This window comes from Alosa pseudoharengus, unplaced genomic scaffold (assembly GCF_046254945.1).
Source record: "Alosa pseudoharengus isolate Yale_2024_CS ecotype anadromous, Long Island Sound unplaced genomic scaffold, YU_APseudo_1.1 YU_APseudo_1.1_scf_16, whole genome shotgun sequence".
Classification (NCBI taxonomy): Eukaryota; Metazoa; Chordata; class Actinopteri; order Clupeiformes; family Clupeidae; genus Alosa; species Alosa pseudoharengus.
In genome coordinates, this window is record NW_027468630.1 from 37,279,876 (window position 1) to 37,295,403 (window position 15,528).

The 15,528-nt window shown below is 38.3% G+C and overlaps 1 protein-coding gene across 1 annotated transcript in view; it reads left to right on the plus strand.

The window, feature by feature from the left end:
• Nucleotides 1–15,528, plus strand: part of slc38a8b (solute carrier family 38 member 8b) — a 123,030-nt gene that overhangs the window by 47,595 nt on the left and 59,907 nt on the right. The window contains exons 3-6 of the mRNA XM_076287935.1: nucleotides 6,378–6,534; nucleotides 6,745–6,849; nucleotides 6,941–6,998; nucleotides 14,789–14,903. Of these exons, the coding sequence (XP_076144050.1) occupies nucleotides 6,378–6,534; nucleotides 6,745–6,849; nucleotides 6,941–6,998; nucleotides 14,789–14,903 (435 nt within the window). The remainder of the gene's footprint in view (nucleotides 1–6,377; nucleotides 6,535–6,744; nucleotides 6,850–6,940; nucleotides 6,999–14,788; nucleotides 14,904–15,528) is intronic.

A 15,528-nucleotide genomic window follows, 5' to 3' on the forward strand; every position in this document is an offset into this window, starting at 1 on the left:
CGTTGCGTAGGAAAAACGGCAAGATACCGGATCTCAAAGATGGCAGCTTCTTTGTAGGCGAAATTCAGAGGTCTGTTCATCTCTGAAAGATAGGTAGTCTATATCCCCCAAGGGGGTCCATCTCCCTCTCGCCAGGCTTGCAATGCAACATGCCCGGGGTTATGCATAGCGTGGTCATAGCGCGGGCACTAATTGATTGACAGCCAGTCGCTACAATATTTATACATATTTCAGAAAACGTCCAATACAAAAAAAAAAAAATATTGACATAAAGCAAATAATCAGCCATGGCAGTTTATTGGGGATATCTATTAGTTAAGATGTTTGCCTATTCAACTGTAATATATGTGTGATAACTCACAAAAAGCTACTACCAATATACTGGTATCACTTATTTTCTAACTCTTGGGTGGTAATTTCAATTTCAATTTGATTGTGCTTATAGAGTGCCAAAACATTACACATGTATCATGGCGCTTTACAAAGTGTAGACAATCAGAGAAAAAGAAGAAAAGAAAAGAGGAAAACCTTGGTAAACCTTGCCTGAAATCACTGAGTGAGACTTATTCCCTTCAGATGGTACCGACAAACCCCTCTGGCTCAAGGACTAATGTTGCCTATGTCTTTTGACTATAGCCTAGGCTACTTATCTCCTTGGTTTTTGACATATGACGGCAGAATGTCGCATTCTTACGATAAAGGGATATTTGCATTTATTTGCCGATAGACAGATTAGAATTTAACGCTGATTGCATGTTATTGGATTATTTCCATTTCATTTCAACAGAGTGCCCGCCTTACACCGCTACCACTTTGCCACAAAACTCACAAACCAAGTGTTTTTGTTATCTTTGGTACGTTAAGACAGCAAACTTGGTTTTTGCATGCATATCCCACCTATCTTTGGGCCAGGTTCAACGTTCAAGTGTAGCTCCCAAAACTTCAATTAAACAAACTCTAACATTTCAACCCGACAAGCAAAAGAGGAAAAGTCTGTTGGGCCGAAACTTTTTTTTTGAGTTTGGGAGCTGCTCTGGTGTGTGGCTTTACCTTAGTTAGTATATAAACCTAACAAAAGGGAGAGACCAGTAAGTCACATCATATCTTATTATGTAAAATAATTTAAATTAAAGGTAAAACCATCAATCAGGCCATAGGACAAGAAAACAAAATCCATAAAATAAGGACAAAAAGAATACACCAATAAACCATGGTAAATGAGAGAAAAGTGAAGGTTAAGAATTGGGAAAAGACTAAATAAATAAAAAGTAGGCCCTTTAAGAAAAAGCCATGTTCACTTTTCAAGGGTTTTTTCAATAAGCATCCAATGTTCTGCACTCAACCTCAGCTGTCTTAATCAAGCTTTGTCATCCCTCATCTTCAGTTATCAGTTATTTCTAGTTAAAGTATTCTAATAGCCTACTTGTCTGTTTTGAAAGCATAGTGTTGATGAGGAAACCAGTTGATCAAAATCATGCTAATAACAACTAGAATTGCATCTCCAAGGAACTGCAGGGCTTAATCAGGTGCAGTTCACCAAAACAATGTTGCAAAGTTGCTGCTAGGATAATTGAGATGATTGCTAGGGTGTTGCTAAGGTACATATGGTGGTTGTTATGCCAAAACAGTAGTTGCTATGCTGGTGTCTAGGGTAATCATGTTGGTTGCTATGACTGTTGCTAAGTTGATATTATATTGGTGGTTGCTAGGGTGTTGCTAGGGTACATATGGTGTTTGCTATGCTAAATAACACAGTTTCTATGCTGGCTCCTAGGGTAATCATGCTGGTTGCTATGGTGGTTGCTAGGGTCACATTATAGTGGTGGTTGATATGTTGTTGCTAGGGTAATTACGATGGTTGCTAGGGTACATATGGTGGTTGCTATGCTTAATAACAAGGTTGCTAGGGTGGTTGCTAGGGTAATCATGTTGGTTGCTATGGCAGTTGCTATGTTGACATTATAGTGGTGGTTGCTAAGGTGTTGCTAGGGTAATTTAAAAATTGCTATCTTATACTATTTAAAAAGCATTACGTAACTGACCAAGAAAAGCCTGATCTATAATGAAAGGGGCATATAAAGCACAGCTGAAGTCAGCACCTCCTCTGCAGGATAAATGTCCTTTTTTCGTTTTTTTATTCAGTCATTCGAATATTTGGGTAAGTGTTGCTTTTTTCTAGCTATGTTTTCGATGGTAACTAGGGCTGGGATAAACGATTATTTTTTAAACGATTAATCTAGCGATTATTTTTTCGATGCATCGATTAATCTAACGATTCATTTTTTCAGTTCGATTCGATTATCGATTATCTCCTCATTAGTTGACTAATAGCAACTTATACATGTTTATTTACATATCTGAATGAATTAAACATGAATTCTTTAACATTGCAATATATGTTTATTGCTCTTAAGATTCCAAAATAAAAGACTATACAAGTGCAAAGTAATGCATTCTTAGTCAGAGGTAGCATTCAATAAAGTTCAGTAGTGTAGTTGAGTGCCTGTCACTTTAAGACGTTGTGAGGGAATCCTTGCAATTGACCGATCCCAAGCCCCTCCTCCCATTGTCAGTCCCATAGTTACTGTTGCTAAGTCGGACAAGTTTGCAGGAAAGTGTGCGAGAACGCGTGTTCAACATGGGGACGCAGCACCCCCATTTTGCCTAGTGCAACAGTGTATGCTGGATTTCTGGGCGTCAAGTAATATTGATATATTCAAAAAACAGAGGTCAGAAAGGCCTTCAGTATGCAGAAGGACACATTCACAATGTCCGCTGTCATCAACGAGGTGGAACACCACAAATTGAGGACAAAACAATCCGGTGTCGTGGATCTTAATGGGATGCATGTTAACTGGATAAACAATTAGCATGTTATCCCGAGCAGGTAGTTTACCTTATTTGCTGCAGATGTGACTCTGATTCAATAAACAGGTCTGTGCGAACATATGGTGTTGACGTGTCCATAACAAAATCTAACCATATTTCGAGGATTAGTAAGACGGGACCAAGTGCTGCAGATCCAAGTTCACGCAACTTGGGAGAGTGACTAGCCTGTTAAGCAGCTCATGTTGGGGAGGTGGAGAGAAGCTTCTCTTCGGTAGGCCGAGAGTCTACTTATTATTTTGAATGGCTGCTTTAGAAGGAAGAGTTCAAATAAACATGATACAAGTGTATTGAAAAGACCCCACTCCGAGTTCAAACCCATACCACGCATGACATAGGCTATCTGCAGTTTGCAGACGTGGTTTGTCTTGCACTAGACTTCATCATTATGCTATAATTAATTTAAACGTGGGCAATGTAGTAGGCTAGGTCTAATATTGGCGATTTCGAGACTGCATAGCCTATAGCAAGGCATAGTTTTGAATCAGCACATGATTCGATCTTTAGAAGACATTGTCTATCTCTCGTTCAGCCATCAATAATGCATCGCAGTAGGCTATTATTGCGTTTGTTGAAAAAATTATCATTAGCCTATTTCTGTCAACAGTCTTCTATCCCAAGTTAAACATGGCAATGTAGCAAAGCTGAAAGTATGTTCTTGATGTGTGTAAGGCGATACGTGATTGAAGGTGTAGCCTTTTGCGCGTCTTCCAATCGTATGAATGTGCGAGTTCAGTTCCTGCAAGGTAGGTATATTTTTTTGCGTAGGCTTATGTTGTCGTTTCATCAGTAGAAACCAGATTTAGTTATGTTTTTGTGTGTAGTTATGAACACAAATAAAGGGAACATTTTCGTACACACTCAGATTTCTTTACTGAAAAGTAGCAGCCTATCCAAAGTTATGCAAAGTTAGGCCTATGTGTGTTAACGTTTCACACGGTCAGGATATCGGATGTCACTTCTACAAGTATCTCAGGCTTATCTTTGAACCTTTTTGAGCTCTTTAGTTATTTAGTTTCTTAGGCTACTCGCAAAAGAAGCCTTATAGCCTTCGCATAACTGGCGTATTGTCATACAGAACGGACACTAGAAAATTCAAAGTTGACCGAGGTCCTCCGAAGTCCTCATTGTGACATAGTAAAAGGGGGCGGGGCTTGGGATCGGTCAATTAACATTAACACAGTTAAAAGGCTGCTGATGTGTGGATGCAATTCATAACGTAGTAAGTTCAAATAACGGTTCGTACTTCTCCTTGGGACAAGCACATTTGAGTCTTGGAAAACACCTTTCCATTTACATCGGGATTTTGCAAACATTCAGAGTCAATAAAATGAGCCCTACATGAAAAATATTAAGGACACGTTATGGTTGACGAATCGACGCGCATATTTTGCGTCGACGTATTTTTTGCGTCGACGTCATCGATTGCGTCGACGTCATCGATTGCGTCGATGTCATCGATTACGTCGACGCGTTGTCCCAGCACTAATGGTAACCCATTGTCAGTCAATACTGAAAGTAATTTACTGTGTTGTCATTGACTATGACACCACGGTGAAGTTTCACTTTGCCAATGAGTTCAAATAATAGATGAGTGCAGATGTGTGTAGGCTATACTCTGCTAGGTTTTAGTAAAGCATGGTATTGGAATACCTGTTCCATACGGTCCCGCGGGCAAGCAGATTCCTTCAAATGCGCTGCTGACTATCAAAATACTGATGCTCTGTTTGAAGTTGCGCTGCTTGCTGTTAAAGGGAATAAAAGATGTCATTTCCATTGGTTTAAAGGATGTTACGCCCAAAACACACCCATGACTGATTAAGAAACATAAGAACAACCCTTTTGGGCCAAGCGTCCAACGTTTGACCACATAATCGCAACGTTAAATTAGTGATTGTAGACTGGCCACGCCTTTAATGTCTATAAACTTTACGCCTTTCATCATCCATTTCTGATCGCCAAAATAGGATCCTATGCCTCTGACCATCCATTTCTGATCGCCAAAATAGGGCCCAAGCTGTTCTTAAGCATCTCATAGGATACCTGCAATCTGCCTTTTTTCCACGTTCTTCAACATTCTTGTCTGGCTGTGCGAGTAACATCATTCAACCATGGTTCAGCTTTAGCTTTAGATCGCATGATTTTAAAAGGGTAGTATCTAAGATCATTTTGGAAGTGGAGTGTAAACGTGATGTTAATTCCTCACACTCTAAAAAAAACGTGCAAAAACGCAAAATTCATTGGAAACATTATGCATTATGCAAACCTTATGTTTTCTCAACAACGTTTTATGCTTTTTCTAAACTACAAAAAGGCTGTTGCCTTTACGAACAATTGTTGTCTTTACCAAGATTTTAGCTGAACTTAATAGAAAATGTTAACAACACTATAATATACGGAGCCCAGGAGGTGTCATTGCAAGATATCTTTGTGTATCGAGAGAATATGTGCTTATTTTACTAAATCGTGCACACGTTTTACTAAATTGCACGTTTTACTAAATTGTGAGCACGATATTTTACTAAATTGTGCTCTCAATTTAGTATGAGTGCACAATTTAGTAAAACGTGCGCACGTTTTCTGGATATATACCAAAAATATATTGCAATGACCCCTCTAGGGTTCCGTAATAATAATTTCCTGACTTAAAATTTTCCAGTAAGTAGAATTCAGTTTAGTTACTTAACCTTACTTTAAAAAAGCATGCAAACCAATTGCCCTTAAAATTACAGACTAATCTGGAGTTAGAATTGCAAATTGGGCAAACAAATGCTTAGTGTGGTTAACAGTGATGTGATTGCCCCATCTACAAATATTTTAATGCATAAGGTTGCCAGTAAATTTTGCGTTTTCACAGAGTGCAGCGCTGCCGTTAAGCGGTGAGTTTTGATGAGATTTAACAGCAATTTAGAAAGCTGTTGAAAATTCAGTGGCTGTAGAGGGTTTTAGCGTGCGACAATAATGTGTTGAATCAACTCAAACAAAATGTGCATATGATCAGAGAAAATAGCATGGCATACGTATATAGAGGTTATGGAAAGGAAAACCGCATGACGGTATCAGATCTAGTGTATGTCCCTGTAAATGTGTAGGGCCCATCACAGATTACATCAAATTAAAAGAATCAATGACATTTAAAACATCTTTAACCATCAGCTTAGCCTGACAGCAAACATGGATATTAAAGTCTATAAGTACTATAAGGAATGTTTCCAGCACCTTGCTGAATCTATGCCATTAAGAATTAAGGTAGTTCTGAAGGTAAAAAGGGGGCAATAGAAAGCCCTTCTTGCTTTCTCTTTCAAATCATCTGACAGGTTGAAGTTACCAGTTGGAGTGGCCTTCAGGGGTCATTTAATGAGAGATCAGGGGCTGCCGACTGCTTGAGTCTGTACATTAATCTCTCTCTCTCTCTCTCTCTCTCTCTTTCTTTCTCCCTCTCTTTCTCTATCTCTCTCTGTGTGCGGGGGTATACACATTTCTGTTGCCAGTGTGTGTATCAATCTATGAGACAATAACAGGCTTGACTGAAACAGAGATGCCACATTATTGGTACAGTGATCATCGTTTTGTCCTCTTCATCATGTGTCTTATTATCATCTTACCCCTCTCCATCCCTAAAGAAATTGGTATACAAAAATACACTAGGTGAGTATATGGTTACTCTACACACTCTTCATATATTCTCCATGGTCTCTATAATTCTGTAATTATAATGTTGTATTTACAATTTTATGATCTGTGATTATTTACTTTAGAATTTTCCTTTAATTTATGTATTTATTTATTAGTAGTCATAGACTTGTTATGTATTTTTTATACTATGATAGTTCACTATGTCATTATCATGTTTTCCAGTGTTTTAGGGACACTAGCGGCTACATACCTTTCTGTGGCTATCATAGTGAAGTATTACATGAGAGAAGACCAAATTGCTGATCTTACACCTCAACACAGCAAAGGGTAAATATCTGTCTTTTTGGTGTTGAAAGTAAATATAAATTGTCCCAGTAACTCACGTATCTCTCATGTCTCTCTTTGTCTATGTTCTCAGGTTAGAATCATGGGCTTCAATGTTCAGTGTTGTTCCTACTATCTGCTTTGGTTTTCAGGTTGGTCAAACTAAATTTTAAATGATTTTTCCCTGACATTATTGTGATTAGCGAGTTCTTTATTTACAACTTGAAATGCAAACTGTGATCATCATGCCAAGTGACTAGCATGGATCCAGAGATTTTGATAGAGAGACGAAACTTCACTCAGTCCAATTCTCAACTCAATTCTTCTCTTTTTGTCTCAAATCTCTATCACTAAAGCCATCCTTACAAATATGTTAGCTGAAATCCGACTTACTCCGTCCGAATTGGGCCTGACCTGGAAAAAACATATTTGATACAGTATATATGGATTCCATTAGTATATATAAATGGATTCAATTATTATTTTTTTCTCATCAATCTACACACAATTTCAAGTAGCCTAGTGCATAATTCTTCTTGATAAAGTTGAACAAATGCATTTTGTTATTTTAGAGAAAAATATAAATAGCCTGTCATGCAGTTTATGGACTATAGTGCAGACTTGGGAAGTTATGGTAGGCCAACTTGGAGTGAATATACAAACAGGGGGAATTCTTTCTCTACTTGTAGCTGAGTAGCCTGATGGTAGGCTGATACACACAGTGCGTGCGGCCGTACACTTAGCAGGCGCCACTGAATCGTGATCTCACGACAACCACTCCGTCATCTTAAATAGTCTCACTTTCACCTTCAAGCAAGCAAAACGGTGCTTTGAATACATCTTTTTCGCTGGAAGGGCAAGGGGGTAACAGGACTGTACAGAGACTGACAGGTCCGATGGTAGAGCTAATGTTATGAGATTGTTATAAATACGGGATATTTTACAGGAAAATATTAAAACGGGAAGACAGCGGGGAAAAAGTTAAAATATGTGAGAAACCCGGAATAAACAGGAGTGTTGACAGTTATGTTGTTAATGAATTGAGAGTTTTGAACCACTTATCTGTAGGAGTGACTGAGATCATAGAAAAAAGGTAGTTCATTTAGGTTAGGGTTTTCATTTTGACAGCAACTACTGTATTCTTCCGATGAGTGTGAGTGGGTGTTTGTATTCGTTTTTAATTTTCCTGAAAAGGAGAGTGTAGTTGAGGGTGAAAAGTTCTGGGTGATGTGTACAGTATTTTAATCCAGTGGATGAATGACTCTCAAAAATCAAACTTGTGAAGTGTATTGAATAAAAATGACCAGTTTACCTTATCGAAAGCTTCTTCTGCATCAAGTGAAATTATAATGGTTTTCTGTTGTCTTTCTTGATATATTAAATGGGTTAAAAAGTCTGCGGACATTATCTGTGGCGTTTCTTTTTTTTATGAAGCCTGTCTGATCTGGATGAATGAGTGTGGTGGTGACTATTTCTATTCTGGTTGCTAGTGCTTTGGTGATCATTTTCAAGTCAGTATTCAATAGTGAGAGAGGTCGGTTGCTAGAAGGGTGAGATAGATCTTTGTTGGGTTTTAGCAGTAATGTCATGGCTGCTGTATTCATGTGTGTAGGTATGGTGGAGGACATTTTAATTTCTATAATTACTCTGTTGAATAGTGGTGATAATATGTCCCAAACGTGTCGGTAGAATTCAGCTGGTAATCCATCTGGTCCGGAAGATTTTTTGCTAGGAATTTTATTGAGTGCTTTGGTGAGTTAATTAAGGCTAAGGGGTGCATCTAGAATGTTGGTTTGTTCTGCAGTTCATTTTGGCAATGTCAGACTCTTCAGGAAGGTGTGGATTTCTGATTGGGTTGGTTGGTGAGTGGGGAAATAGAGGTTGCTGTAGAAATTCCGAAATATGTTATTTATATCCTGTGGGTTTTTTGGGTTTTCCTGAATCCTTACATTCAGGCATTCAAATTAAACTTAATTAAAAAACATGTATTTATTTCTCCATACCAATGTATGATGCTTGCATGAGGGAAACATCCTAAAACAATAGCACCCATATAATTGTTGCTGTTTTGAGAAGTATTTCTTTTCTTATGCAAGCATCATGCAACCATGCAAAAGCAATGAAACTAATTATATCTTACATTACTAAAGCAGTCCTCTGATGTGCATGTCGCAAAACATTTAGGTGAAAGTGCATGTATAACAATATAGGCATAATAATGATTGTGATAATGATAATGACAATTTGATTTGGAGGGAGTGGGGTTGGGTACGTGTAGATGAGCCCTATGACCCCAAAGTCTGCCATGACTGGGCCTCAGGTCAAAGAAGTTTGTGAAAGGCTGGTCTACATAACCTGCATCAGATTGAGGTTTGCAGTGATGCGCCTGAAGGCACGGGTTGACCCATTTTTTTATTTTTTTGGCTGTTACTGCAAACAATAATATATTTAAGGATGGCCTAAAGTCTATAAACACAGCTCCCACAACATTACCCTTGTCCAGCTTACTCTTGATGTTCTCAGTAAGGTAGCAGTAATCCATTTCTGTAGAGTACCCTGAGATGTTGAGAAGTTTGTTGTTTTCGAGATGCTCTACTAGCTGTTCTCTGATAATCTTTTCTAAATTTTTGGAAAGAGCAGGCAATATTGAGATCGGCCTATAGTTGCCTGCTTGGTCCTTTGGATCAGTCTTAAAAATGAATGATGGGGTAATGATGGCTTGTTTCCAACTTTGTGTGAATTTGCACACTCTGATAGAAAGGTTTACCAGGTGGGTTACAGGTTTAACCAGGGCAGAGCAGAGTTCTGATAAAGGCAGTGTCTTTGTGGTCTGTGATAGGGTTATTGTTTTTTGTTGACTAGGCTTGAGTTTAGTAAGACTGTTGAGGTGCTTCCAAAGGGATGTGCTGTTTCCTTTAGATTACTCAATCAGTTGCATAAAATAGGCTGTCTTTGCTTTACGCAGTTCTATGACTATTGCATTTCTCAATCCTTTAAAGATGAGGAGATCACTATTTGTTATGGAGAGCAGTGATTTTTTTCAATGCATAGTCTCTTTTTTTCATTAGCTGACGAGTGTCATTGTTCAGCCATAGTAAGGGGACTTTTCATTGTGTACCTTTGAATATTTTCTTGTATTTCCCAATCAGGTTTGTGAGGTTTTACAACATTTTTCTAAATCATTCAATTCAATTCAATGACTAAATCTTCTATGACAAGAATAATAGAGCCGCAAACATATGTGACTAGGGTACCAAGTCTCAACGATGTTTCCTAAAAAATAAATGCAGGAAAAGAACACACTTGTAATGCAGAAATTATAGTGTAGATTTATGAAAAATGCAGTGCCCATTCAAACTAGGGCTGTCACTTTACATTCGAAAATCGATTGCACAATCGATTGGACCAACCAACACAAGTTTCGAAAACTAAAATAGGGAATCGATTTTAACCAAATATGTACACTTTATTTTAAACTAATTAAACAAATAAAAAAGATGGATGTAACAAAACCCACAAACAAGCAGAAAAAGAAAATAAAGAATTCCGAAAGTGCAGTAGGCATTGCGAAAGCTAAAAAGAAAATTCCCACCAATATTACGCACCGGAAACAGCTGTTTCAATCGGCTGCTGTGCTGCTGGTGTTTTGCCAAAAAATGGAGGACAATGTGATCAACCTGTACGACATGAGAGGGACGAGTGATAAGCCCTAATAACTTGAGGAGTTCGATATGGAAGCACTTCGGGTTTTGGGTAGATCAAACTATGGAGAAGGACAAAGCGGTATGCAAACTGTGCAGTCGTGAGTTCCTACATAGGCGAAATTTGTTTGATATTTTAATCGTAAACACAGCCACGTTGAAGCCTGCAGTAATGTTTTTCACTGATGTTATGGCAGTCCACTATGCTTATTGTTTTTCGAGAATGTTGCACTCCTGGGGCCTATTGCACAAAAGCAGAATTAAGACATCCGGTATACATAAGTTACTGAGCCGCGCTCAATGAATCCAAGACAAGAGCGTACAGGCTTAATTGGTTGCACAACGAGCAAGCCAGGATGAGCAGACCCGGATTCATCAAGCCAGGTGAAACCTATCCTGGATAAGTGCGCGCTCATGGCTCCCTCAAATAGACCCCGCCACCGATCACAGATTCACTGATTCACCATGGCAACTAGAGCGGCTTCATTGCTTCTTCTACAGTGTGAAGTAGGTAGCGATAGCCTTTTCACAACAGTAACACCTCTGTTTAGGAGAACATTGCAACTAGTGCCGCGACCACCACGCGCGAAATGGTTAGGCACTCCCGTGACGTCACATTGTCGCATGACAGGTCGGGAATGGCGAGTATGTAAAAGTTAATTTATGCTCACAAAAGTTTAAATAATGACAGTGGGTCTAGGTATATGTGATAACAATGTGTAGTGGGCAGTGGAATAACTATTGGTTTCCTTTTGTGGTGACTGCTGACTGAGATAAGGGACGAGATTAAATAGATCCTGGAATAGAATAAATCGCCTTGGTAACTTATACCATAACATATCCTGCTGCCCCCTATCCCGCTTTTGTGCAACTGCATCACGGATAAATTAAGCCAGGATAACCAAGATAGTTTTGTGCAATATGCCCCTGTTTGTCATTGTGCACGAACCTTCACGCCAATAAATCATCAGAAATATTGCTGGCTTGTGCGTCTTCAAGCGCCCTCTTTACATTTGTCCTAATGCCTGTTAGTTGTCCGTGGATTGGCCTATATTTGGCGTTGAAAATGGAAACGTCTTTAGACATAGAAAATCGATTTTACAATCGATCATTCAAAAACATCAAGCATTCAATAATGACTACTGACTGTTATATTGTAATACATTAGCCTATAATAAATCTTCAGAATGTAGGCATGGTTGCATGTGACATTTTTTATAGATCAAAATGGCATAAGCCTAACAGCTGTTTTGAATTAGGCTATATGTTTATTAATAAGCCTATTACATAATTTGAATTTCAGTCTTTGGTAGCATAAGTGACCTGTCGCTCTCTCTGCCACTCGTCTGTAGCTGGTGTCTTTCTGAAACATATTTAAATTTGGGACCATTAGTCTATCGCTTGTTTCATTTTGGGACCTTGCAAATTGTTGTTTGTTTATTCAAGGTCTCAAGTCCAAAGTAGCCTGGACTATTCCAAGTGTCAGTTTATTGCACATCCTTTTTATGTTGTTTTGATTAGCTACTGCATAGCCGTGTTTGTTGGCATGTTGTTGCAAAATCCGTGGAATCTTTCTATGCAAGCAAACCGCATACAGGGAGTCTTTATTGTTGAAGTCAGACATGATAATCATCCAAACATCTTGCATCTTGCAAAATAGCTAGCTACTTGGACTTGAATTGAAACTGAATCACTTGATTGATTGGAACTGAATCACTTTCACATTTAGTACTGTAAGCAAGAAAGACATCAATAACATTAGCAAACTTAGCAGGACCTTCCAAGCGAATATAATTCACTAACATTAGCAGACACTTGTTTTAACCCTCTTTTACTGTGTTACAATTTGAGGGAACCCTTGCAATTGTAACACAGTTGAAAGGCTGCTGATGTGTGGATGCAATTCATAACGTTTTCTACATAGTTAAAATAAAGGTTCGTACTTCTCCTTGGGACAAGCACTTTTGAATTTTGGAAAACACTTTTCCATTTACATCGGGATTTTTTAACATTCAGTGTCAAAGTCAATAAAATGAGCCCTTCAACGAAATTGACAGGCAGCTGTAGCTAAGCATGCTAAATTCGACATCCAAACAGTATTCTAACCAGGGCCGTAGTCACCATAGACATTGAGGGGGACGTATCCCCCCCAATATTCAAATATGACCAAAATGTCCCCCCCAATATACATAGAAAAATAAATAAAGAAAAAAAAACTCTACAGGAAACCAACAACCACCACCATCTGAAATGTAATCAAACATAAATAACGCACAAATTAGTGACCTAGTGATGGTTCCAGAGTAGCCTACACCCCTGAGTGGTTTGACCTGGTGGTTTTCCGTTTTTCTAGGGTGACCTGATTGTGTCCTCTTTTTAGTTTGTGAAAAAGAGGACATAAGAGAAAACACTGCCTCAACTTATTTGTGAACGACAGAGAAAAACGCAATGCAATTTCGCTGTAAACACGTTTGAGGCTCTAGAATAACAAAATTCTGGACGATTTGTAAGGTCTCAAAGAGGACATGTCCTGGAAAAAGAGCACATCTGGTCACCCTAGTTTTTCGTTAGTGGCGTGCGCTATCAAAAGCTTCCATTTGCTGCACCCTACCAAAGATCCTTGATTACTGTACTCCGCTTTAACCCTCTCTGACCCTACTGCGGTGAGGTAGGGCTGGCAACAATATCGCAAAAGCTCACAATTCTCGCAAAACTTGTTGGAAAGGTGTAGCACAGGCTAAGGAAATCCCATACATTTTTGGAGCCGATCAGACTCAAAGGGAACTTTGAAACATTTTCCATATTGTAACCTATTCTCGCAATGATAGCGAAAGTGAAACGTTTTATTTTAAATGATGAATTTGTGCAAGCATGTGTCATTCATTTCTTTCACATGTCTTACAACATAAATAATGTATTCATATGCTAGTACTAATGCCAGGAATTACCCTGTTTATAGGCCTCTTAGAAATGGTTGTTGTTACATTTTGCATATTATTTAGATGCGCACTCGATCGCGCATCCATGCAGGCAAAACGTAGGAATCAAATGTGGCGACGGCACACAAGTTGGAAAAAACGTTGTAACAACTTATTTGTGATTTTTAATAATATGTTTTACATGGCCCTCAGACCCCACCACAGATTTGGTCCCCTCCAATGTTGACATCATGACTACGGCCTTGATTCTAACGTTAGCTTTGAGATACTGCTTGATTTCATAACTTAACTTAGTTTAGTCTCTTCAATGTAGCCTACTATGTTGTGATAAGACCTTAGCAGAGTTCACTTCAATGCAGCAGTTTTGAACAAATTTGCGCAGCATGGTCATGATGCTAAGCAGATTTAATAGCAATTTAGCCAGACGTCTTCTATGCCATGCTTCTATGTGGCAACAACAATCCTTCAACAATCGTGAGTATTTTGTTAAATGCACATGCAGAGGAGTGGCAGCGGGCTACGAGAGAGAGTGGGGCGGGGCAAGGAATGGCTGCGTGCGTAAAAAGCGCAGCTCAATGGCAATGCAAGGATTTGACCTTATAAATTAAATTAAACATAGAATATTCATCTGTGGCGGCCGATTTTTATTTCGTGGCGCCCCGCCACAGATTAGTCAATGTATGGGAAACACTGCAAAGCTAACTTAACTTTAACTATCCTCCAATATTGAGGGGGAAAGTTAGCTGTTACTCGCTAGCTAACATTATTTCTGTTAGCAAGAAAACACTAAAAAAAGTTAACTCACCAAATTGCTGTGGCAAGCACAAGAATCACGGCATTATACCAAGACTACCATTGGGGCGACGTTCATCTGTACCCAAACTTACATGTGAGACACCAAGAAAATTATAACTGCACTGTAAAGATTTTGTTACATGAGTTAATTCAATTTTTTCAATTGTAGATATGTAGTCCTCAAATGATACAAATGGTTAATTTGAGTCATTCCACACTGAAGTCCTGATGCAAAGTGGTATGTCCAGGGTTATCCTTCTGTTTGGTTAATGGTTTCAAAGGTAAATTGAAATCTAACATTGGCTAACAGTTAATTTGATTCAAATATAGCCAGCCAAATACAGTAGGCCTTTTTTCCTTGTTATCACATGGTTCTATATAAAACCTTTTTTGGAAAATGTTTCTTTGCTACCAATTATAGAACCCTAAGAATCTAAAGAACCCTTACAAAGCCAGATTAGTGCACTAGAGTGGTTAGCATTGAATAGGTGTATCATTTTGTTTCAGTGTCACGAAGCCTGTATTGCCATCTACAGTAGCATGGAGAATAAGAAGCTGTCTCATTGGATATTTATTTCTGTGGTTTCTATGCTCTTTTGCCTCCTCATCTATTCCCTAACTGGTAAGTCAAACAAGTTTAAACAATATGTTTCCCATGTATTTCCCATAGTGCAAAGCTTTAATTATGAAACAAGCAGTTGTAGGTTTTATGTAACCTGTTACCTTTCATTCCCTAATTTACAATTCACAAAATGAATGTACTGCCAGCACAATACATGACTAACATGCCCTCATTACTTGCAGTGTTGGGTCAGATTACTTTGAAATGTAATCCATTATTGACTACAGATTGCATGGTAATTTTTGTAATCAATAACATAATCAATTGGATTACCCAAAACATGTAACATAATATGATTACTTTAGGATTACTTTTTACACAAGTTGCACAAGACATACACATTCTTATTTTCCATGGTCTTTAATTCAGATGCGTACTTGGCGATATTACTGCTTGTCAAATTAAAACATTGGTTAGACTATCATAAAAACTTTGTTTAAAAAGCATTGTTTGCAAAATGTCATCAATTAATCCCCAACAATGTAACTATAATCTTTTTTATTTGCAAACAAGAATGAAGTTACAAACAAAATACAACAATTCATAGACATATGAATACTACACAATACAATAGACACATGTACACTACACAATCTTGTATCTGTATCTTGACATGACATAACAT